This window comes from Eublepharis macularius, chromosome 2 (assembly GCF_028583425.1).
Source record: "Eublepharis macularius isolate TG4126 chromosome 2, MPM_Emac_v1.0, whole genome shotgun sequence".
Classification (NCBI taxonomy): Eukaryota; Metazoa; Chordata; class Lepidosauria; order Squamata; family Eublepharidae; genus Eublepharis; species Eublepharis macularius.
Window position 1 is genome coordinate 223,259,914 of NC_072791.1, and position 25,624 is coordinate 223,285,537.

General features: G+C 46.2%; 1 protein-coding gene across 3 annotated transcripts in view; it reads right to left on the reverse strand.

The window, feature by feature from the left end:
* MYO1B (myosin IB) overlaps positions 1-25,624 on the reverse strand; it is a 211,803-nt gene that overhangs the window by 152,409 nt on the left and 33,770 nt on the right. For all 3 annotated transcript variants that reach the window (XM_054970608.1, XM_054970607.1, XM_054970606.1), the window contains exon 2: positions 24,693-24,836. In XM_054970608.1, the coding sequence (XP_054826583.1) occupies positions 24,693-24,827 (135 nt within the window). In that variant the 5' untranslated portion in view covers positions 24,828-24,836. The remainder of the gene's footprint in view (positions 1-24,692; positions 24,837-25,624) is intronic.

A 25,624-nucleotide genomic window follows, 5' to 3' on the forward strand; every position in this document is an offset into this window, starting at 1 on the left:
GAGTTCCACCACCTCTTTTCCCAGGAAAAAAGCCCTGGTTCCATCATCACTGCTGAACTATGCTAAAAAGACTATGCAAATTACATTTGTCTACATCCATTGAAATCAATGGGATTAGAAAGGCGTAAGTGCTTAGGGTGGCACTGTAAATGCTTCACCCTCTCTCTCCTGCCCTCGGGCTGTTTCTTCTTTTTTAGAGGGTGAAATGGGTTTTTAAAATGTTTATTTTAAAATGTCTTTATAATGAACTCTGATTTTTAATTTACATATTTACATTGTATGTTTGTAGTCTCTTAAAGCTGAATCCATTTGGTTGGATCTTATGGTTTTTTCACAAGTGGGTCTTTCCCACCTTTCCTTTCTCCCAGCTGCTCCCTGTGACCTCCCCAAGAGGCCTTGTCAGAGATTTTAGGATCCCCTGAGGCCAATGGGCAAGGAAGTTTGATGGGCTGCAAGGAGGAGGGATAATGGGAGGCCCTCTCTCCTCCTCCATCTTGCATCAGTAGAATGCCCATAAATTCCCAATCAACCCTGACCTTCCGCCAAATAGACTGCTGAAGTCTGTTTTTCCTATGCAAAAGCACAAATCACAGGGGAAAGAATTCGACTTCAACCATCATAAACATGACCCAAGAGGTAAAAGCACTGTATCACTGGCCATTAGCTTTCCTTCTCAAAAACCACATCCCTACGCAGCATTAGGGATGTGCGCTTTGGGTTTCCAATTTGGGTAAAGTTCCCAAATCGGACCCAATCCATAAAGATTTGGGATTTCCGAACTGGGGCCAGCATGCTGGCCCCGATTCGGAAATCCCGAATCAAAGCTTTTCGAAGCATTCATAATCCTGAATCAAAGCTTTCCGAAGTCCAGCAGGGCCGCGGAGCGATGGAGGAGGTGGAGAAAGCCCTTCCTGCCCCTCAAATGGCTGCAGGGTGGCCATTTAAGGGGCAGGAAGGGCCGGAGGAGACGGCTCCGGCCCTCCCCACCTCCCTGCAGGCTCAGAGGAGACAGTGCGGTGGCAGAGGCGCCGGCTCCAGGCTGTCGCAGCCTCGTGTATGCTGCCGCCACTGCCACCGCAGCAGCGGTCCACTGCCCAGCTGATCACCCTCCCCCTCTCCCTGAAGGCCAAGTAACTGGTTGGGGGGTGGGGGTGGAGGGGTTGCCCCAGGGGGGTGGGAGGTTGGGGTGGGGGAGTTGCTCCCCCTCACTTCAGTATGCTCCTAATATTTACGGAGCATACCGAAGTGAGTAAATATCAGAATTCCAAAGCAGCTTGTCGCTTCGGAATTATGGTATTTCTGAATTCCCCCCCCCCTTTCGGGTAAACCCAAAGTGGGAAACCCGAATCTTTTCGGGATGCACACCCCTACTCAGCATGTATCTCACCTTGCACCTACATTCCAAGTATTTTCTTTCTTTCCAAGTATCCAAGTATTTTCTTTCTAATCCAGCATTCTTAACTCGCACTCATCAGTGGATTTCAGCACCTCTACCTCTATGTCCGATTGCTACTCTTGTCTTCAGGCTAAATGATCTTGCTAAGACTTTGAAATATGTATAAGTGAACCAGACATGTGGCGACATTTTTGGATTATGCTCCTACTCTTCTCTACCAATTCAATCCACCCCCAAGAGCATTCCCAAGCCTGTCCGCACCTGCTAGCTTTCCCCTAGGTCAGCTGAAAAGACCATTTTGTAGCCTGATTTGATTTTACAGGCTAGCAATTAGATTCCATTAGAATTCAAACAAAGCCTCAAAATGTTCCTAACAAATCCTATCACCTTCTCCCCACCAACGTCCAAGACCCCACCCTGTGGTCGACTACTCAGCACAACAACATCAACAAAAGAGATCCTGGATTCAATCTCCTGCCTAACAATCCAGTTCAGCTTCTAGAAACTCTTACTATGCTACCCGGGGGTGATGGGACCTACTTGTATTTCAACCACTGGCTCACATATTTGCAATCTTGGCACCGGGCACACCAAGCAGGTTTACACAGGCAAATCCCGTCACGCACCAAGACAATGATTATGACTGTGTGCCCTTTATATCAGCTGGATCTGCATAAGCAAAAAGCTGCACATATTTATTCATTTACTTTGTTTATAACAATGATGATAACAGTGTGTTTATCTACTGCTCTTCTGGACAGATCAGTACCTGCTCAGAGTAGTGAACAAAGTTAATGTTGTTATTATCCCAGCTGAGGAGCTGGGGCTGAGAGGAGTTTATACCCCACCTTTCTCCCCAACAGGGACCCAAGTAGGCTTACATAATTCTCCTTTACTCCACTTTATCCCCACAATAACCTTGTAAGGTAGGTTAGGGTGTGTGTGTGTGTGTGTGTGTGTGTGTGTGTGTGTGTGTGAGAGAGAGAGAGAGAGAGAGAGAGAGAGAGAGAGAGAGAGAGAGAGAGAGAGAGAGAGAGAGAGAGAGAGAGAGAGAGAGAGTCCCAAGGTCACCCAAAGAGCTTATATAGGAGAGTGGGGGATTCAAACCGGGTTCTCCCAGATCCTAGTCTGACACTCTAACCACTACACCACACTAACTCCCTTGAGTTCAACTTGAGTTCAGAGAATTATTAACACTCAAATTATGTTTTATATAAAATTAAGATAGTGGTATGCATTCAAACATTCATGGACTCCATGGAATGGGACTTCCCAAATTTCTTTTCTTACTGCAGCCTCCCCCAATTTTGTCTGCAGGGATAACCAGATTCTCAGGAGCAGCACAGCGAACCAATGTAGGGGGGAGTAAGAAATGTCATTCCATCAGAGGAACCTCATAGTTGGATATATGCTACTGGTATATTCCCTTTTTTCTCTTCCAAAACCAGTGCCTGAAAAACTGGGGCAAGTTAGGGTACATGAAGCTCACTTCTTACTGTGTGCCTCCGAGACGAGCCTATGTTTGGTATGATGTGATGGGTAGGAAACATGCACAAGATACAGCTCCAGACAGATTAACACCAGGCACCATTGGAAGGGCAGCACTTTTTCATTTCCCTAACCACAGAGGGGGAAGGGTGAAAGCCAGTATGCTCACCAGGGACTGGATGCCAGCGTTCCCTGGGAACTGTGAAAGAGGAGGGGTGAATAAAGCATCTCACCAGATGGAGCTTGTTGGAAGGGCTCTAGGAAGTAAAAAAAAAAAAATTAAAACTCTGATGGCAGCACTCAGAAAAACCACAGAGCTAAGATGAACAGAAGGGGATGAAAGGCCAAAGGAGGTTGAGAGTCCCGCAGAGGAAATAAGCATCAGATCGCTCAAATGTCACCAAGGGTCTTTTCTGAAAGCACTCCCAGATTTGGGAACTTCTTGATTCCCAAGGTTTAAAAAATGGAGGTAACACTTTCAAGGGAAGGAGGCATTGCATGGACTCCTCCCAGATAGCCTGGGCTTCTGACAATACATTTACAATGCAAAAAAGAGACTGTAGTGAAATAGCTTCCCTGCCATGAAAACAAAATCAGAAATGGCTCTGGAAGGTTTGCAAACAAAGATTGTACGAAGGAGCTTCCTAGTAAAAAAATAATTCCTCTTTATTCCTCCAAAGTCAGTACAGCAGATTCATCCGTGCCTGCAAAAAACCTTGAGAAGAAGGTCCCTTACCAACCCATCATCCTAGATCTGTCACCTCCTACTTCGTTATGCCTACAAGAGTCCCTAGAAACTAGAGTTCTTTACTGGGTGCTCTTATCTCCTGGGAAAACTGCACCCTTCCTAAGACCTGGATGAATGGCCAGGATGACCATGCACAAATAGACAGGTGGACTGACTGGCTTATTTTATTGTTATGAGCCTCCTTGGGCAAGACTGGAAAGGTGGCCTACACATTCTCTAAATAAAGGCGTAATAAATAATTTTGTGAGGTGAGTTAGGAAGCAAGAAAAGCAACAAACAGAGAACAGAAATGGGAAATATTTAAGTATCTGCAACTTCTTGGCTATATCCTCATCAAAGGCTTGTTAAAGTTTTACAGAGAACAATGGATAAGTTTTTTTTAAACCCTGAAGAAAAACAAATGTGCTTATAAGAAGCCATACGTGAGTTTTCACAAAATCATAGAGTCGTAGAGTTGGAAGGGACCACCAGGATCATCTAATCCAACTTCCTGTACAATGCAGGAAATTCACAGCTACCTCCCCCCCCCATTCCCCCAGAGACCCCTGCTCCATGCCCAGAAGATGGCAAAACACTGTCAGGATCCCTAGCCAAACTGGCCTGGGGAAAATCGCTTCCTGACCCCAAAGTGGCGATCGGCATTACCTTGGGCATGTAGGTCACGACAACTAAGCACTGATGTAACCCTTCCTGCCTTCCTCCTCACGATCTGCCCAGGTTCACAGAATCAGCTCTGCTGTCAGAGGGCCATCTCGCCTCTGCTTAAAAACCTCCAAATAAGGAGAGGCCACCACCTCCCGAGGAAGCCTGTTCCACTCAAGAACCACTCTGTCAGGAAGTTCTTCCTAATCTTTAGCTGAAAACTCTTTTGATTTAATTTCAACTCGTTGGTTCTGGGTCAACCTTTGGGGCCAATGGAAAACAATTCTGCACCATCGTCTATATGACAGCCCTTCAGGTACTTGAAGGTGGTTATCGTATCACCTCTCAGTCGTCTCCTCTCCAGGCTAAACATTCCAAGCTCCTTCAACCTTTCCTCACAGGCAGGGGCGGTGCAAAGGTTTACCACGCTCGCGGCCGGCCGGGCGCCCCCAAGCTCACCGGCCTGCATGATGACATCATGCGTGATGTCATCACAGGAGCATACGCGCCGCCGCCGGCCCAATTGCTGCAGCGGGTGGCCTCCGAGCTCTCCTGCTCGGTTGCCTGCGCCGCCGCAGATGCCTGCCCGCGGTGGCTGCGCCTGGCCGGGGGCTTGTGCTGGCGGCGGCAGCGGCGCAGGGTGGGAGGGATAGGAGGCTGGTGCTTTGTGGCACGTGCTCCCGCCCGCCGCGCCTCCTCTGGCACTCCCTCCGGTACCCCGCGCCTGCGGCCACCGCCTACCTGGCCTCAATAGGCCCGCCGGCCCTGCTCATAGGACTTGGTCTCCAGACCCCTCACCCTCTTCGTTGCCTTCCTCTAGACACGTTCCAGCTTGTCTATATCCTTTTGAAACTGTGATGCCCAAACTGAACACAATACTCTAGGTGAGGTCTAACCAGAGCAGAGCAATACCATCACTTCGCATGACTGGGACACTATCGCATTTGCCTTTTTAGCTACCACATCACACTGCTGACTCATGTTCAGCGTCTGGTCTACTAAGATCCCTGGATCCTTTTCGCACATACTACTGCCAAGACGAGTTTTTCCCATTCTATAATTATGTGTTCCCTCAGCGCCCCTCCATCCTGTTTATGTGTTTGTATTTTGTTGAATTATTTTTATTGTTGTATACAGATGCATTTTAAATTTTGTTTTAATGTTTGGACTGCTGGCCACCTTGGGGGACACTGAACTGGTTGGAAAGGTGTCATAAAAATATTGGTGCAGTGGTTAAGAGCATGGGACTCTAAACTGGAGAGCTGGGTTCAATTCCCCACTCCTCCACTTGAAGCCAGCTGGGTGGCCTTGGGTCAGTCACAGCTCTCTCAGAGCTCTCTCAGCCCCACCCACCTCACAGGATGTTTTGCTGTGGGGATAATAATGACATACTTTGTAAACTGCTCTGAGTGGACAATAAGTTGTCCTGAAGGGCGGTATACAAATTGAATGCTGTTGTTGTTGTTGTAGATAAATAATAAATACATATAAACCCAAACTACAGCATTATAGCTTGGAGCCGAACACTCCTAAGAAACACATGAATTTGTCTTATCCTGAATCAGAGTATTCATCCATCAAGATCAGCAGGGCTTTTTTTCAGCAGGAACACGGTGGAACAGAGTTCCGGCACCTCTTGAAAATGGTCACATGGCCGGTGGCCCCGCCCCCTGATCTCCAGACAGAGGGGAGTTTAGATTGCCCTCCACACTGCTGGAGCGGCGCGGAGGGCAATCTATATTCCCCTCTGTCTGGAGATCAGGGGGCGGGGCCACCGCCCATGTGACCATTTTTGCCGAGGGCGATTTAAACTTTTAAAAACTCCCCCCTTGTTCCAACTGATGCAAAGTGACGTCATTGTGCAGTCCTGAGTTCCGCCACTGAGTTCCGCCACCTCTTTTCCCAGAAAAAAAGCCCTGAAGATCAGTATCGTCAACTCAGATTGGCAGCAGCTCTCCATCATCTCCGGAAACTGTGCTTCACATCGCCCATGAAGATGCCAGGAACTGAACCTGAAATCTTCTGCATGCCAAAAGCAGATTTTCTGTTATGGAGCCACAGCCTTCCCTTCCCTTCCCCGTTATGTCCTGCCACACAGAAACTCAGATGAGCACTCTCAATGCTAGAATGCCTAGCTCTGCCTCCATCCGATCACCAATAGATTGTTTGCATTTATCTGGGCCACCAAAAGGGTTTCATGGGACAAAGTTTCATAGATTTCTCTCATGTTTAAAAACTACTGGCTTAACCTGTCATGAGCCTGAGCAACAGGAAAAATTAGAAAGCGCTCCAATGTAACTTAGACAAAATGCCTCGGCATAAAGGAGCAGAATCTTACATGCACCACTTCAGACACAAACAGCGCGATCCCAAGCAGTTACTCCAGTCTAAACCCAGAGAAATCAATGGATTTAGGCCGGAGTAACCTCTGCTTAGGATTATGCTGAAAAAACCTCTCCATTTGGGAGTTCCAATACAGCTCAACGCCAGATGATGGGAAAATCCTACATTCATCAGTAGGCACCTGGCCAAATGCCAATGAAGCCAGCCGTTCCGTGTGTTTTTATAGCACATTCTCCAGCTCCGTAATGCAGCGAGAGACCCAAATCCTGTAAAGCCGCTATGAAAAGTGTATGAAAAATGCAGCTAATTTCAGACACTGGTTCCATAAATATGGAGGAGCACTTCCTTCCTTCACCCAAGGAACACACTGCTTTTAAAAGTGTTCAGCTGTCTCTTATTGCCCCTTCCCAGTATACTCTAAAATACACGCACGCTTGGGCGCCTATGTTTAGAGACTGACGGCGCAATCCTAAAAAGAGTCACACCAGTCTAAGCTCAGTGATTTCAACGGGCTTAGCCTGGAGTGACTCTTTTTAGGATTGAATTTGAAAGACATGCAATACGGCACTGGAACATCTTTCCAGCTAAAAAAAAAAAGGAGTATTTTTAAAAGGACTGCTTCCTCGCCCTAGAATATTTCTAACACTCTTATGTAATTGTCCCTCCGAAATGGCACTGAAATGACAAACCTTCAATTCATACTCCTTGCTCTGAAAGCAGCCGTAACTTTGATCCATCCCTAGTTGCATGTAATGTGTAGTTTTGGCTGTGGGGTGACCACCTCTGCCCTGGCCTTAAAGAGAAATGAAAAGCAGCCTCAGGAGGCTGCTATTTTGGGAAGGGGAACAACTAGGAGACCAATTTACAAACACAGAACTCTATACAGAGGAACAGTGGGTGTGTGAGTGGGCGTGTTATAGACATACACACAATTGGAGCCAATCACCCACTTGAGAAACAAATCCCTGCTGCCTCCTCCTTTGCAATAAGATCTGCTGAGCCTCAGCCAAAGGCCAGCATTTGGAGCAGGGTTCCACAACGTGGCGCTCATGGGCACCATGGCATCTGCCACTACGTACCCGGGTACCCACTGAGCTTTGCAGAAAGTAGGTGGGGCCACTGTAAGGTGGGGATTGTTGCTGGCCGCCCTTATTCAAATGAAAGGGTTTTCCATGGCTACAAAAGCAAGATCAGGAGGAGTGGTAAACATCTGTTCTTGCAGTTCCATTTCCCCTTCAGGCTTTCTTTCTCTTTATTCTCCAATCTCTCCCCCACCCCTTCCCAGCTTTCTTTTATTTCTGAGAGCTGCTGTAGCATAGCAGTTACGTGGCTAAGCTGCAAATGAGCACTTTGCCGGTTCAAATCCCACTACTGCCCTGAGCTCAGCAGGTGGCCTTGGGTCAGCCCCTCCTCTCAGCCCCGGCTCCCCAGCTTTATTGTGAGGATAGTAATAACACTGACTTTGTTCTCCTGAGTGGGCACTAATCTGTCTAGAAGAGCAGTATATAAGCATGTTGTTGCTGTTGCTGTTGCTGTTGCAGCTGCAGCATAATGGCTAAATGGTTGGATTGTGAGTCAGTACTCTGTTGGTTTGAATCCCTCGCCTACCATGAGCTCTGCAGTTGGGTCTTCTCAGCCCCAGCTCTCTAGCTTTATTGTGGGGATAATAAAAACTGACCTTGTTCACTGCTCTGAGTGGGCACTAATATGTCCAGAAGGGCAGTTTATAACCACACAGTTATTATTATTGTATTATTATTTTTATTCCCCTTCTGCAATTCTTTTACAAAGTAGGGAGGGAGGTACTTAGGCCAGCCCCACCTCCTGCAGAAGCCATTTGGGGTGGTGCTCACTACCACCAACCCAAAATTTCAAAGATACCCACAGGGTCAAAAAGCTTGGGGGATCTTTGATTTGGAGGTTCGGGGTACCCTCAGGAACTGTGGGGTATATAGCAGAGGGGGCTGCAGTAGGAAGGGCAAATCAGTGGAAATCGCCCTCCACTTTCTTACACAAGCAAAAAGCATCCTTCTATACACACGCAGCCGTGTTTTGCATCCAGCCTGTTTTTTTAAAAAATCACCATATGCAAAGTGTTACTGACATTGTCCATTTATACGGAGTTGGGGCCCATGCAGTGCTAGTGGGAGAATCAAATGAGGAAGTTCTGTTACATCTTTTATATAAATACAAAATGCATTAACTTTTATTCTCTGGATAAAGAGGAGTGAAAATGATTTTGCCTGTGGTGGCTTTGTAAAAACAAGCAGCTGCTACTGTGGCAAATACTATTCCGCCTCCTGCATAGCCACATTATTTCAATGGTAGGAGAAAGCAACTCTAAAGAACTGGCAAGAGAATGTTTCACACCATCCAAAACATGTAGAAGAGAAGGCCTGTTTTTGAGCAAAGAACATTTAAGAACGGGTTTAGGAACATTTTTTTCTGAGCTTAACAGGCTTTCTGAGAAGATTTATAGCCATTTTACCAGTTGCCTCACAGCTCCTGTCTTGTAGTTCCTCAAATGTGTCTCCTAATCATTTTTTTTTAAAGGAGCATTTCCGAGCATCAATTATTGCTTTGCAAAAAGCAGTATCTACATACTGCTCAATAACCGCATATCTGCAGTGCCTTCCTTCCATCACCCACAGGTCTTAGAAGTGAAGTGCCTGGTTCTGCCAAGTCTGCACTGTGATACATACATCCAAGCACAGAACTAAACTGCATTAGTGACCAAGGTGTGACATTTCTCGTCAGCGCTAAAAGCAGAAGCATCTTTCAACCATTCCTTGCTCTCCCCATTTTGAAAGAAACATGTATGGAACATTTCTAATTATGAGTTCTTAAGCCATCTACTAGGAGGGGAGGCAGCACGGTATAGTCCGATCTCGTCAGATTTCGGATGCTACTTGGATACGGAGCCACTAAGGAAGGCTCTAAAGAGAAGGGCAATGGCAAACCACTTCTGCATCTCACTTGCCCGGAAAGTCCCTTGCTGGAGGCACCATAAATCCATTGTGACTTGACAACTCACACATATATATACTAGCAACAAAGCTGGGTGAAAGGGGGTAGGCATTGCTGCCTGCTCCGAGCCCGATCCCAGCTGGGTGAAGGGGGGGTGGGCACTGCCACCTGCTCTCTGCTGGGTGAAGGGAGGAACAGGCATTGCCTTCTGCTATGCGCCTGATCCTGACAGGTGAAGGTGGGCGGTGGGCTTTACTATCTGCTCTGCTCCTAATCCCAGCTGGGTGAAGGGGGGGCCAGACATTGCCACCTGCTCTGCTCTTGATTCCAGCAGGTTGAAGAGGGGGCAGGCATTGCTGCATGCTTGGCTTCTGACTGTGGCAGGGTGAAGACAGGGTGGGCACTGCCGCCAGCTCAGTGGCTTATTCCGGTAGGTTGAAGAGTGCAGGCACTGCCACTTGCTCTGCTCCTTATTCCGGGCTGGGTGAAGGGAAGAAGGGCATTGCCTCCTGCTCTACGCCTGATCACAGCCAGGTGAAGGTGTGAGATGGGCATTGCCACCTGCTCTACTCCTGATCCCAAATGGGTGATGGCCAGGGGTGGGTATTGCCACCTGCTCCGCTCCTAATACCAGCTGGGTTAAGGCAGAGGAGGGCATTGCCACTTGATCCAATCCTAATACCAGCTGAGTTAAGGTGGGAGATGGGCACTGCCACCTTCTCTGCCTCTGATCCCAGCTGGCTGAATGGGGGTGGGCATTGCCAAGTGCCCTGCTTCTAATACCAACTGGGTTAAGGTCGGGGTGGCATTGCCACCTGCTCTGCTCCTAATAACAGCTGTGTTATGGTGAGAGGGGAAATTCCACTTGCTCCGCTCTTAATACCAGCTGGGTTAAGGCAGGTGGTGGGCATTGCCAAGTGCCCTGCTTCTAATACCAACTGGGTTAAGGTCGGGGTGGCATTGCCACCTGCTCTGCTCCTAATAACAGCTGTGTTATGGTGAGAGGGGAAATTCCACTTGCTCCGCTCTTAATACCAGCTGGGTTAAGGCAGGTGGTGGGCATTGCCATCTGTTCTGTTCCTAATACCAGCTGGGATAAGGTGGGTATAGGCATTGCCGCCTGCTCTGTCACTAATACTAATTGGGTTAAGGCAGGGGAGGGCATTGTTACCTGTTCCACTCCTGATCCCTGTTGGGAGAAGGAGGGCGGGCATTGTCATCTGATCTCCTAATCCCAGGGGGGTGGGTATTGTCAGCTGCTCTGCTCCTGATCCCAGCTGGGTGAAGAGGGGGTGGGCATTGCCAAGTGCTCCGCTCCTAATACCAGCTGGGTGAAGGGAGTGGCACTGCCCCCTGCTCTGCTCCAAATAACAGCTGTGTTAAGGTGGGAATAGGGTATTGCCACCTGCTCCGCTCCTAATACCAACTGGGTGAAGGCGGGGGGTGGGCATTGCCACCTGCTCCACTCCTAATGCCAGCTGGGTGAAGGCAAGATGCAGGCATTGCCACCTGCTCCCATCCTTCTCCCAGCCTGGGCTTCCCACCATGGTACATTTCCTGGAGGGACATGGTGCCTTGCCCTGACTTCCCTCCATGGCAGCACCCTCTGGTGGTGCACCAGGGTATAAAGTGAGTTGTCTGAAATGCGCTTACTCAATTATATAGTAAGATATATGTGTCTGCCCCCCCCAACCCAGATGTGTACAGCCCTGGCTGGGCATCCCTAGTGGTGTTGGAAGTCCCTGGCCGAGTTTCCCCAGTGGTATCAGGGCTGGAGAGTGCTGGTGGCCCTGTCTCAGCTGCCGGCTGTGAACTCTGATTAGCCAGCAGCTACGGTTCCTGATCCCTGGCTTCTGCTAAGTCAGGGCTAAGGCTAGCTACACAGAGCTCCTCTTCTCCTGAGGAGTCATGGCTGTTCTACACAAGGTTCCTCTCGTCCTGAGGAGTCCCCACTCTCACTGAGCCCAAACTAGTCCATGACAGAGATTTTATAGGGTATACGCTTTTGAGAGCTCCCAGGAAGCTTTGACTCTTAAAAGATTATACACTGGAAAAAATCTCATTAGTCTTTTTAGGTGCTACTGAACTTGAATCTTGCTTTTCAGTATGTTTGTTTCTGGGCCTGATAGCCAGAAAGCTCCCTTGAGCAAATGTTTTTATTTAGTTGCATGATTCCTGTAGCTATTACTTTTGAAGATGGGGGACAATTTAACTAAATTTGATGACACTTGAACCAATGAATATAGCGAGCTCATTTTGGTGGGACTGTGAATTAGCCTAAATTTTCCAGTTCCAGAATGGAACTTTCCTGCCTTCCCACTTCCCGGCCACGTACTGATCTCCGCAAAATGGTGCTCCTGGGGGATAGGAGAACCTGAGAAATGACGTAAGAGGATTCTGCAGTGGAAAGAGGTAATCAGTAGAAATTGCCTATTTAATGCACAGAATATAGGACGTCGTTTACTAGAGCTAGGATGAATATACTTCATTTGGCAGTACTGAAAGGCTGTTATAACAAGACCCCACTTGTTGACTGTGTGTGCCACTGTGATCATAAATCCATTGAAGATATGCCCCATGTTATGTTTCGATGCCCGAGATTTGCAACTATTCGGGAGAAGTATCTTAGAAATATTCTGCAAAGGGTGCCAGGGAGGTCAGAGCAAGACAAATTAGTGGCACTGCTGGCAGGTAACGATAAATGGATTGCAATGCAAGTGGCAAAGTTTGTAACATCAGTAAACAAAATATATTTAAGACTACTGAAGTAACTTTTATTCTAAAGGTAACCATAAATTCCTCTTATTAGGACTTACTACACGATATTATATGCTGTATGGATTTTATGGATTTGGAGTTCTAGATGGAGTTTTGTTAACTTCGGTTTAAATTTTAGCGTGTAGTAATTTGTATTAATAGTATTGTACTTTTTTTGTTATTTGCTATGGCTGTGCTGAAGCAATAAAGTATATTGGATTGGAGTATCTAAAATAAATACATTAAAAGCTTCATCAAGCCTATTTAATGTGGATCCAACCCAATGTGCTTTGAGCCGGTAAGACCAAAAGAGCCACAGAAATCAGGAACAGCAACCAACACATTTCTGACATACTTGGCCTTGTTATTTAAGATGCATTATGATATAACTCTCAATCGTTGCTTCAAATACAATGTGTCACTCTGAGCCTCAACAATCGGCACATTCTTGCGTTGCATCCAGATGTCAGCCATCTTGAAACATGGTACTAATGACCCCAAATGAACATATCTACCAAATCATGTTTGTAGCTGCTTCGGCTAAAAATACAACCTTCAACATTCTCAATACAACTCGTCTCCCCTCCCTAAGCTCTTATGTTCTTCCTAGACAACAGGGAACTGGAAACATTTGTGTTTTCTATTGTGATGCAGTGTATCCCTATAGGCTTTGTCCAAACGTGTCCAATTCTGGTGGCCCTTGTCTGAAACAGACTACATTTTCTGCACCAGCTACCTAACCTCTAGGATGATTTAATAAATTATGATGTACTTAACATGTTTCATTTTCGCTAGAGGATGCTGACTTTCTTCAATGCTTTCAAATTAGAGGTGCCTCCAATTTTTTTAAAGAATTCATCAGGATACAATTCTGAGTCAGGATACAGAGCTGGTCTTGTTCTGAATAAACACTACTTTTGTTAAAATGCATTCACATATGACTATTGCATTAAAGTCAATTATGCCTCTTTAACGTTTCCCCCATGCACCATGTATTTTACGTTATATTCGACAGCAGTATTTGGTCTACGATGAGGTTATACTTTCTAGAAAATTACCACCATCATCATTTTTGCACTGCCTCAGATGAAAATAGGAACCATATGCTAACTTTGCACTACCCTATTTGTCTACGCAAACACGTCAGTAAAAGAAGAGAACCGAGGAACAGAGAAAGAAAGCTTTATACTTAGTAGGCCAAACAAATATGAGAGAGGGACAGGGCAGCAAGCCGGAAGCTAGAAAGAAAACAGCTAAATCTACAAACAAATCAAAGGGTGCCTCCATTACATATGTCTTTACAGTGCTGATTGCTTTAAAAATGTTGCTAGACTTTTGTTTCATTTAGTTGCTTGGGTTTATAGTTTTATGAATATAACCAGGGCTTTTTTTCAGGGGGAACGCGGGGGAATGGAATTCCGGAACCTCTTGAAAATGGTCACATGGCCGGTGGCCCCGCCCCCTGATCTCCAGACAGAGGGGAGTTTAGATTGCCCTCCACGCTGTTGAGCAGCGCGGAGGGCAATCTAAACTGCCCTCCGTCCGGAGATCGGGGGCGGGGCCACCAGCCATGTGACCATTTTCTCTGAGAGCAACCCACTGAGTTCCACCACCTCTTTTCCCAGAAAAAAGCCCTGAATATAACCTTAAAGTAAATAACTGATAAATACTCCTGCCATCTAAACTATAACCACGTAAAGGCATTGGACCCAAGTATCTGCAAGACCGCCTCTCCTGGTATGTTCCACTGCGACAGATCCACTCATCCAAACAAAGCCTTCTCAAAGTGCCACCCTGCAAATGGGCAAAATTGACAACTGTTCATTCAATAATAACAATAACAACATTCAATTTAAATACTGCCCTTCAGGACAACTTAACACCCATTCAAAGCAGTTTACAAAATGTGTTATTATTATCCTCAAGACAATCACCCTGTGAGGTGGGTGGGGCTGAGAGAGCTCTAAGAGAGCTGTGAGTGACTGCCCCCAAGGTCACCCTGCTGGCTTCAAGTGGAGGAGCAGGGAATCAAACCCGGTTCTCCAGATTAGAGTCCCGCACTCTTAACCACTAGTGGGAGTTGCTAGGATGGCCCCCACTCACTGACTTCCCATCATCATATTTTGTAATCTGCTCAGTGATCAGCGGAACTTTTTTTAAAATTGTATTTATAATCTGCCGTGGAGCCCAGTGAGAAAGGTGGACTATAAAGGAAAATAATAAAAAAGTAAATAAACAAGTTGATTTAAGCCCTGGACTAAATAGCAGGGAGAAGAGAGGAAAGAGTTATTTATTTAAAATGTTTCTATCCTGACTTTTCTCCCTCAGATTCAAGATGGTTTTTCCTTGGGGCAAAAAGAAGGATGGGAAATTTCAGAGACGAGCAGGAATCCAGGCAAGGGAGAACAGAGGAGGGGGTCAGGAGCAGGGGTGGGAGTGCAGACGTGGTTTATCCCTTCAGCAAATCCACACCACTCCAGAACCACCAAAGCACTCTGATACCTTCACCAACCTTGAAAAAGCATTGAAAGGACCATGGACTATGTATTCTTGCATACGATGGACTCCACCTGTGAAGAACACGGAAGCATGTGCTTGGAAGGGACCTGGGGAGATTCCTTGGAATACAGTAGTGGGTGGGTGTGAGTTATTCAAGAAGAACAGGAAGCGTCGTAGAGGAGGTAGAGTGGTAGTATATGTGAGGAAAGGGATTGATTGTTAGGAAATACTGAAGAAGGAGAATGACAACCCAGCGGAACGTGTCTAGGTGAAGATAAGGGAGGGAAGGACGCGCAGTATTGTGGTTGGGGTCTGCTACAGACTGCCTGACCAAGGAGATGAGGGGGATTTTGCCCTCCATGAGCAGCTTAATAGGATATCCAAGAAACACAACTTTGTAGTTATGGGAGACTTCAGCTTCCCTGATGTGTGCTGGGAGACAAACTCTGTTATGTGTCCAGGGTCATGCAACTGCCTGACCTGCCTGGCCAACAACTTCCTTTCTCAAATGGTGAAGGAAGTGATGAGGGACTTGGCCATACTGGATGTGATATTAACCAACAAGAAAGAGCTGACGGGGTAAAGGTGGTGGGAACCTTAGGGAGAAGTCATCACGTCCTCCTAGAATTCCTTTTGCTGTGGGGAACCAAGGGAGTTTGTAGCCAAATGTGTAGGTTAGATTTTAGAAGTGTAAACTTTAATAAACTTAGATATATGATGAGAGTTATTTCATGGACAGGAATGCTAGAAGGGAAAGGAGTGAAGGAAGGGCGGGCTCTCCTAAAAGAAGAGCTCTCGCAGCCTCCAGCTGTCACCATTCCAGCAAGACGGAAATGGAGTAGAGGATGTAAGAAGCCAATGTGGATAAATGGAGATAAGCTAAGGAGACAAAAGGAGATGTTCAAGAAATGGAGGGAAGGAAATTGATCCAAAGAAGAGTATCCTGGGGCAGCTAGGTACTGTAGGGCAGCCTTCAGAGAAGCCATAGCTCAGAGTGAGCTGAGACTGGCCAGGGAGGCTTGCCACAACAAAAAGACACTTCTGAGGAGCAAATGGAAGGTAAAGCAGGCAATACCCCCATTGTTTGGTGAAAATGGAGAAACCTGACAGGACAGAGAGAAGCAGAAAGGCTCAATGCTTAGCTGGCCTCAGATTTCTCCGTAAAGGAGAGAACAGGCCTACCTAGAGATGGTAGTAGGCAAAGCATGGCTTCGGGCCTGCTGGTTGACATGGGCAGAGAAGTTGTGGAGAAACACCGAGCTACACTGGATGTGTACAAATCCCCTGGGCCAGACCGTACCTGGAGTATTGACTTCTGGAGGCCTCGTTTCAAAAAAGATGTGGACAAATTGGAACGAGTGCAGTGGAGAGCAACCAGGATGAGCAGGGGTCTGGAGACCAAGCCTGACAAGGAAAGACTGGGAATGTTCAGTACAGAGAAGAGGCGGTTGAGGGGAGACATGATTGCTCTCTTTAAGTATTTAAAAGGCTGTCACTTAGAGGAGGGAAGGGAGCTGTACCTGCTGGCAACAGAGGATAGGACCTGAAACAACGGGTTTAAACTACAGGAGGGAAGGTACCGGGTGGACATCAGGAAAAACTTCTTCATGTTAAGAGCAAGTCAGCAGTGGAAGCGGCTGCCTAGGGGTGTGGTAGGTTCCCCCTCATCGGCAGTCTTCAAGGAGCGGCTGGACGAATATTTGTCAGGGATGCTTTAGGCTGTTCCTGCATTGGGCAGGGAGTTAGACCAGATGGTATGTAAGACCCCTTCCAACTCTGTGATTCTATGACTCTATGACACAGAGTCACCTTCCCTGTCCGCCACCCATATGCCAATCCAATTTCACAGTATGGGGAGAGATAAGAAGAGTGCCTACAGCTCAGCTGTGGATTGCATTTTAAAAAAAATTTCAGTAGCCTTTTCAGTGACTCATGCTCCCTAAAGAATGGCTACTATAACCTACTAGACCCACGTGCACAACCCATTCCTGTACTCTTTTATGAACAAGAGAATTCTTGGTAAGAATATTTTGTTTGCCTAAGTCTTCCCCTTTTTATAAAACAAAGACTCAAATTTCAGGATGTGAGATCTCACGGTCGAATCTCAAATTTGCAAATAAAAATGCTGATGTCAATAAAATTCTAATGAAGTATATAACCGGGGGGGGGGGGGGGAGGCGTCAACATCACTGAGGAGCAATGAAAGAAGCAAGCAGAAATGACATTCCTAGCGCTGCTCGGAAGAGTAAGTTGAGCAGTATGAAGCAGGTTGCGGGTAGATGACCCATCAGTCTCACTGAAAAAAGCAGCGTGTTTGTATTAGCAATTGATTATTTTCCTAGCTATCAAATGCTTTGCTTTCATCTCATAGGTCATGTCCTGAAGAGCATGCATGAGCCAACTCTGCCTTTAAAGGAAAACGATCGGCTGGCGTGGGCTACACGATCATTGGCCTTTTCTGTACACAACATAAAGATAAGTATTTTAATGCCTGCCTTAAATCATCCACTCCCCCCCCCCTTTTTTTAAATTTGTCACTGGGCCACAACTTGTCGTCGACAACAAATTTTGTTTAAAGAGCTGCAATTTCGACTTAGAAGGTAAATATTCTTTACTAAACTAGTAAAAAAAATATCATACAATGGTATTTTTTGCCAAAACAAAACATCACCGCTAATCTCACTGAAGCAGTGAGGCACTGCACAGAAAGCAGAAGTTTGACGAACTATCGACCTGGAAAAAATGTCTTGCATAAGACTGAAAACCAGCAGGCAAACCACATCTTGCTGCTCCTAACTAAATGCAAGCTGAAGAAGGAACAGAGACACTCACATCCATCTACAGAAAAGACTGCTATAGACCTAAGGCCCATGTCTTATGCTGAAGAGAGACAAACTCCAGTTATTTTATTTTATTTATGTCATTTATGGTCCGCCTTTCTCACTAAGACTCAAGGCAGATTACACAGCGTGAGATTAGTACAGTCAGTATCAAAGATAATTTCATAAACAATGCCATAGGGTAAATAAAACGCAAGTTTACATAACATTAGCAGGAATCCAATACAGGGTTGAAGAAATGTTGAAACAAAACATAAGCAATTCTAGGGCTGACATAGGAGCACATATTTAAAGCAACAGACAGTATGTAAGGCAACGCAGAGGTGAAGTCTATGGTCCCTAACTCATTAGCGGAGCATCTGAGACCCCCTCCCTACAATACAGAAGCCTTTTTTGAATAATTCGGTTTTGCATCGTTTGCAGAAAGCTAGGAGGGGGCTCTCCTGACCTCGTCAGGCAGGCCGTTCCACAGGGTAGGGGCCACCACAGAGAAAGCCCACGTACGGGCTGCTGTTGATTCCACCCATGCGCAGGGTGGCACCTGCAGGAGACCCTGTTCACATGAGCGAAGTTGCTGTGGAGGAACATAGGGAGGGAAGCAGTCCCGTAGATATGCCAGATCAAGGTCATGAAGAGCTTTGTATGTGCTAACCAATACCTTGAACTGAGCATGGTGTAACTGACAGGAAGACAATGGAGTGACTGCAGAACGGACCTTTGGACGCTTACCGTGAAGGGTCCTTCTCCTCTGAGGAAAGGAGAACCTAAACTCTGGCAGATGAGACCACAATAAGGAAGATGGTCTTCATTCTCAGCCTTCTCAGGGGAACATCTTTGACCAGTTTAAATGGATATTTGGTCAGGGCTGTGTAAAATGCCCGGTGCTTTCCTCCTGCCCCACTGAGCGAGGGCTTTCCAAGAGGAATTGAAAATTCTGACCGTGAACTGTTTTCGGGATGCTAGGAGAGTGTCGGCCACCTCTCCGGAATATCCCTATCTTAGGAGGATTTTCCTTTCTATTTCCACACAGTTAAGCAGGGTGAGTCTAAATGAGAGTGCCAAATCATTCCCTGCTGTAATGTGACCAGAGAGGTTGGTAGGATGAGGGGTGGAGAGATCACCATCTATTGGAGTGTGGAAAGGCACAGTCCGTGGGGCACCAAGAGGCAATCACTAGCACTTCACTCCCTGTTCCTTGATCCTTCTCAGGAGTTTGGGTATTGCTGGTAAGAGTGGTAATGCGTAGGGGAAGCCTAATGGCCACTGTGATGTCAGGGCACCTGCTTGTGAGTGGAACAAACCTTGTCATGCACCTTGGTAGTTGATGGTTGTGTTGGGATGCAAACAGGTCCATGAAAGGTGTTGCGAAGTGTGATGTTATCCATTAGATGAGATCTTTCTTAAGGGACTATTCCACTTGCTGAATGGTCTACCTGCTCAGCCAGTCTGCCTGGACATTGGATATGCCTTTGATCGAGACTAGGTGACCTTCCTCCCAGGTAAGTATCCTTGTTGCCTCCTTGTGCCACCTCGAGGTCTTGGATCCCCCCTGCTTGTCTGCGACCTTGTCCATACAGGTCAGGATGTGTGAGTTCACTATCTGATCTCTGAACTGGAACAGGGCCAGACAAATTGCTCACATTTCCAAGACATTGATAGGAAGACGTGCCTAACCTGTGATGCTTGCATCTGTAAGTATATGTTGTTCTCGAGGGGTCGTGGATCTTTTGATCTGAAGTGGTACCTGAATGGGAAGATCTGTCTTCTCCGTGATCTGTTGTTAATAAGATCTGAGAAAGGTCTGAAGCATTCCTGCATGTAGACGACCCCAAAGTATCGCCTTGTTGCTGGCCCCTAGCAAACCCATCAGTTTGGGTAGTGTTGTGAGAAGTGATTTTCACTCTGATGACAGTCTCAGCCAGCTGTTTGGTCTTCCTGACCTTTTCTTTGGTGAGGGATAGACAACACTCTTTTGATGATCATACCCAGGTGGTTCCAGCTTGTAGGAACTGAATGGTGAACTGAGTGTCGTGGTGAGATTTTTCTTTTGAACTTGATCTGATCAGGAGATCGTCTGGGTACAAGTGAACATGAATACCTCTCTCTCTGAGACATACGATGGGGTTAATCAGGAGCTTTGTGAACACTCTTGGCGCAGCAGACAGGCCGAAAGGGATGGCTCAGAACTGCCAATTGATTTTTTTTTTCATGCAAAATCTTAGGTATTGTTGATGGGCTGTCAGAATCGGTACATGGAGGTATGCTTCTGTGAGATCTGTAGATGTCATGTATTCTTCTGGTTGAATGGCCTCTGCGACTGAGCGCAGTGTTTCCATTCAGAAGTGATGCAACTTGATAAATTTGTTCAAAAGTTGAGGTCTAATAACGCCCTCCAGTCCCCATTCTTTTTAGGGACTATGAAGAAGGTTGAGTAGACTCCCCTGTCCTCTTTTGTTATGGGGAACATGCTCCACAGCTAGAATGCCCAGGTGTTGGATTACAGTTTGAGTTAAGATCTTGTGTAGAAGAGAGATGACAAAACATTCTGGTGGGTAGCTGTTGAATTGTATGGAATAGCCTTGAGAGACTATTTATAAGGTCCAGCCTGTGTGTCGACCCAGGCTTGATGGTAAGGAGTACTTGGCCTCTCACAGGGATGGCTTGCAAGTCCTGTCTTAGAGAGCTTGGTATCAAGGTCGGACCTCTTTCCACATGTGAGGAACTGTCTGTTTGATCTTGGGACAAAGTAAGCATTATCCTCACAATACAGCTGGGGAGCTGGGCCTGAGAGGAATGGTTTACCCAAGGCCATGTGGTAAGTCCATGGCAGTAGTGAGATTTGAACCAACAGAGTACTGCAACACAGTTCAGTTACTTAACCACTATACTACAAGTGGGTTCTTGAAAGGACCCCCCCCCCTTTTTAAAGGGATATCTAGAGTAACCCCAGGATGGTCGCTTGGAATCCTGTCTGGATCTTAGTAGAGTGTGTTGTGAATAAAATGGCTGAGGGCCAAGGGATCGCCTCTCAGATTGTTTGAGTGTTTTTGGCAACACTTTCTTTTGACCTGGGTCTCAACCCAGATGTTTCCCAGGCCATCCCCAAATAGCTTGTCTCTCTGAAAGTGGTAAGCTAGGACGATATTTTTAGAGTGTAAAACTGCTGGCCAAGCTCTTAGCCAAGGGTGCCTACTTGTTACTGCTGCTGAGATCACAGCCCTGGAAGAAAAGGTAACTGCATCCAGGATGGTGTCTGCCTTGAAGGTACTGGCCTTTAAAATTCTGTTTGCCCCTTCAAGGGGGGCATCTAATGTTGTATGGGAGAAATGGGATCAGTTTTATGGAGGCAATGGCTGTAGCCTTTATAGCCATGGCCATGTGAGCTCTCTTCAGCATGACCTCTCTCCCCTTGTCTGAGATGTCTCTGACTGATCCTTGCCCATCCTCTGACAAGAGCCCAGATGACTGAAGTGTAGCCACTGGAGTGTCGATCACAGGTACCTACAACATCTCATAGCAAAGAAAGTTAGTAAGTACAGGGTTTTTTTTTTACGACATTAGGGAATTGATTAGTGGCTGATGGTTTAGACCACTCAGCCTTGAGCTATCTCCTAAAATATTCTGGAAATGGGAGGACCTTTTCTAAGGAACCTTCCCTAGGAAGAGACTCTTGTTTTCCTGGGGTCTGGATTTAGTATTCCCTGTCTAAAGGTCCTTCTCCCCCGAGGTTAATTCCTGCAGCCCTAAGGCTGAGAATGTCGTAGATAGTAAATACTGGTAGACCTCAGATTCAGACAGCTGGGCTGACTGTTCTGGCAGGGATATTTCCTCCTCCTCCTCCACATCTGAAGGAATTCTTCCTTCTCCTTGCCATTACAGATGCTCTCTGGGGGCGATCCCCCTACTCAGTGGGGATCCCTGTCTGTTAAACATTACAAGCTGCCTTATTCGGACTCAGACCACCAGTCCATCAAGGTCAGTGTTGTTTACTCAGACTGGCAGCAGGTCTCCAGGGTCTCAGGAAGAAGTTTTTTCCATCATCTACCTGATCTTTTTAACTGGAGTTAACGGGGAACGAACCTGGATCCTTCTGCAGGCAAAGCAGAAGTTCTTCCACTGAGCCACAGCCTCGCCCATGGAGGAAGGAGGAGGAAGACACCACACCACTATTAACAGAGGTTTCAGCCCGGCACAGATTATATATTTCCTCCCTCATGGTTAGTTTTAGGAAATTAAAAGGTTCAAAAACACAGGCAAGTTTGTGCCCTTCATATGTTACCCATCTGACAGGGAGAATCCTGTTGTAAAAGCAGGGCTAGATCTGAAGAGAAAAAGCCTGCTGTGGAATCTCCAGCCAGGAAGTTGGCATGGGCGCATTCACTGTGGCACCAGAGCTGAGGAGATTCCTGGTGTCTTTTCCCGCCAAAAGCCTGGGCTGAGGTAACACGCCGACTCCAGCTGCAGAGCAGGAGCACGCAGAGGCATCCATCTCCCAATCAGTGGGATGGGCCTTTTGAAGCCTTTTAAAGGTTTTGTTCATCTCCCTCTTAGAGAGATGGGGCCATTTAGAAGGCTGCATCTCTGTCGTTGCTGTTTCCTCGCCGGGGATCCTCGCAAGCGTGAAAGGCATGCTGGAGCCAGTTGAGCTTGTTCCCGCCACCCAAAGGATGGCTCCCTGGGAACAGCCCGACGTCTTCTCAAAGAAGCTGGCCTCAGAGTCCAATGACTCTCCCGAGGCCATGCGTCCTCTTCTTATTTTCCCTAGCCAAGGGGTGAAAGAATAGGAACTGGAGAAAGAAGGCTTTAAGGGAAAGTGAAAGTAAGAATAACTGAGTCAGAGCCAAACTACAAGTGACGAATGACACAGGTTGGACACTTGTCAGCTTCCGTCAAGTTTTGATGAGAAATGTAGGCAGCTTGGCAGAATGTTGGACAAGTGACAGTTGGAAAGTCCACTGGACAGCAGTCGGAGAGCCAAGCTGCAAGACCAGGAAGCCTACATTTCCCATCAAAACTTGAGGGAAGCTGACAAGTGTCCAACTAGTGTCAGGGGTCACTTGTAGTTTGGCACTCAGATAGCAGAGCTAGCCTGATGAAGAACTGCTCTCCCGGAGGCAGGAACAGAACTGAATAGAGAGGGTGTCCCACACGCCAGACAGGAAGAGGAAGAAAATTAGTTCCTGCCTCCCTAATTGGACAGTGGGAATCACTCAAGATGCCCTCCGCCTCAGAGGGAGAATGGGGATGATGTTCATGCTCCTGCTCGCTCCTGATAACAGTCATGCTGCAGCGTTTTGCACCAATTGGAGTCTCCTAGTTAACTTAGATGGGAGACCTATGTATAGTGCATTACAATAGTCAAGTCTTGGTGTTACCATAGCATGGATCCAGGTGGCCAGATCGGCCAGCTCGAGGTAAGAGGCTAACTTCCAAGTCAGGGTGGGGTTGTAGAAAGTATTTTTTGCGGCTGCCTTAACTTGTTGATCTAGTAGCAGCATTGGATCCAGTATAACCCCTAGGCTCTTAACCGCGTCTGCAAGGGTCAAACGAACTCCATCAAAAGTGGGGAGTACAATGTCCTTCAAGATCTCTGCCTTCCCAACAAGTATCACTTCCATCTTGTCTAGGTTCAATTTCAATTTGTTTATTTTTTAAGCCATTTCACCACAGCTGTCAGGCAATGATCCAAGATTTCTACTGCATCCTATGGGGACCTGGATAGCGAGATATTGAGTTGAGTGTCATCTGAGTATTGGTGACATCCAACTCCATAACTGCGAAGGAATTCTCCTAAAGGCTTTATGCAGAGGTTGAATAACATGGGAGATAAGACTGTGCCCTGAGGAACCCCTCAAGATAGCTCCCAGTTAGTCCCCAAACATACCTCAGGGAACATAATTATTCAAGAATTGACAAAGCCTCTTATTTCCCACAGTATTTCAAGTTCTGTTTCTTAAAAAATGCACAGTGCTTTGATTCCACTGATCTCTTACAAACCGATGAATATGGGACTGTTATGGAATCCACCTGCAAACACACACAAATCCCCAAAGTCTTTGTTTTCCTCAGTTTCATAAGCTAACTTCAAACAAAAAGCAAACAGTCTAGTTTTCAGTAAGGTTACTGAGACTCAACACAAGTCTGGTCTTTACAAAGTGCTAGGTTGGGTTTTTTGTTGTATGTTTGCTCTTTTGCAGTTTCAGGGTTTTTTTGTAATTACTGCACATTTTATACTACATAATAAGTTGATACAAAAAAGGAGAGAGAGAGAAAAAAGGAGGGTATTTTATAACAACTCATCAAAAGCAGGAAGTGCTAGCCTGGCTTTCATAAAGAAAGGGAGAGAAAATGATAAAAGGAAGGGAGTACACACACCCTTTACATGCAGAAGCATTCTTGTGATACTCCAGCATGTCAATAGCAGACGAGAGCCTGCTTCTTTTACTTTTGAGGGCAGTACCTGACAGCCCACATGCCTATTCTTTCACTTTGTTTTTAAATGAACTGCAGATTAGCACATGGCCCCTGAACAATCCTTTAAAAGAAAACGAAAGCTTGCTTGGAGCATATCTGGTTTCATTAACTCCAGCTGGCAATGACCACACATAATTCTAAAAGAAGGCTGATGAAGACAAGGGCAATTAAAGGGGGGGGAGTAGAGAGTGAAGCACACAAATCTTACAGTCTGGCAATCAAATCCTTAAATCCACTTTATTGTACATCTGCATTGTAGATATAGATTGTGTCCTTCTAAGGTTATCTGGATAATTCTTCAGCAGGGTGTGTGCAAGATGGTGGAATAACGAAGGCTCCAACTGTCCTTCTCTACCTTATCAGTGGGAAAATGCATTTTGAAGACAGTCGCCCTAACTTTGTAGTCTTAACAGCAGCCATTGACATAAAGATTTAGATCCAAGAAAGAGAGACACGATAATCCTGACATTGCTAAACAAAAAGCCCACTGTAAGTTTCCACATAATCTCCGGTATGGATGTTTTTGCTGTATACTCACATATATCTCGTTGTGATCAAAACGCTTTTGGAGATTACTGATAAAGGATTCCTCTGTTAAGGGTTCCAGAAGCACCATATCTCCAACCCCGATCATATTGTCCAGAAGAGATGTCTTCACCTCCATTTTTGCCATTTTCCTCCGCTGTAGAAGAAAAGAACGGTGCATGGAAGAAAATTAACTTTTTAATACACGTTTGAGTTACCTAGAGACAAGAACGAAGTGCTTGCAGATGACATTTCTAACACACACACCAAAGCCAGGAAAGGATTATTCACAGCAAGCAGCGCAATCAAAGAAAGATATGGAACAGAAACACTGAAAGCACTCAAGAGTCAACAGCTTTCAAGGTCAGAAAACAACAGTTTCCACTGTCTGCTTTTGCTATATGGCAGCTATGAAAAAATTATTCAGGAAGGTAGCAGGCGCCAACACAGAAGAACACAGGTTTCCTACATTTATAAACAGTTTTGTTCTCTTCGCCCTTTAGGTCATCACAAACAATTATTTTACCAACCTAGAGCCGGAATAAGCAGTCTTGCAAGGTTTGTGCTCCTTTAAGGACTCTTGAGGCAAAGAAATACTCTCCTGTTGTAGTTAAGATGTCCTGGCACATCAATGACAAGCCATACAACAGGATGGCTTTTGTACCTTTATTAAACATGTACAGACTGACCAATAAGCAGCAGCTTCTCTCACCTAAAAAGCTGCCTCTACCAAAATTCCTCTACATACAAGGCCAATTCAAAGCACAGGAGACCTAACGTCGAAAAGTTGGCCTTCACAAAACTGGTATCTCAGGGATATCTGCACCGAAGAACTCTCTTCCATCCACATATTTTCAAAGAGGAATAATTTGGTTATAGGTGCAAAACCAGAATGAAACCATTTCGCCTTTGGTAAACGTGCACCAATGGTCTAACTTGAAGGCG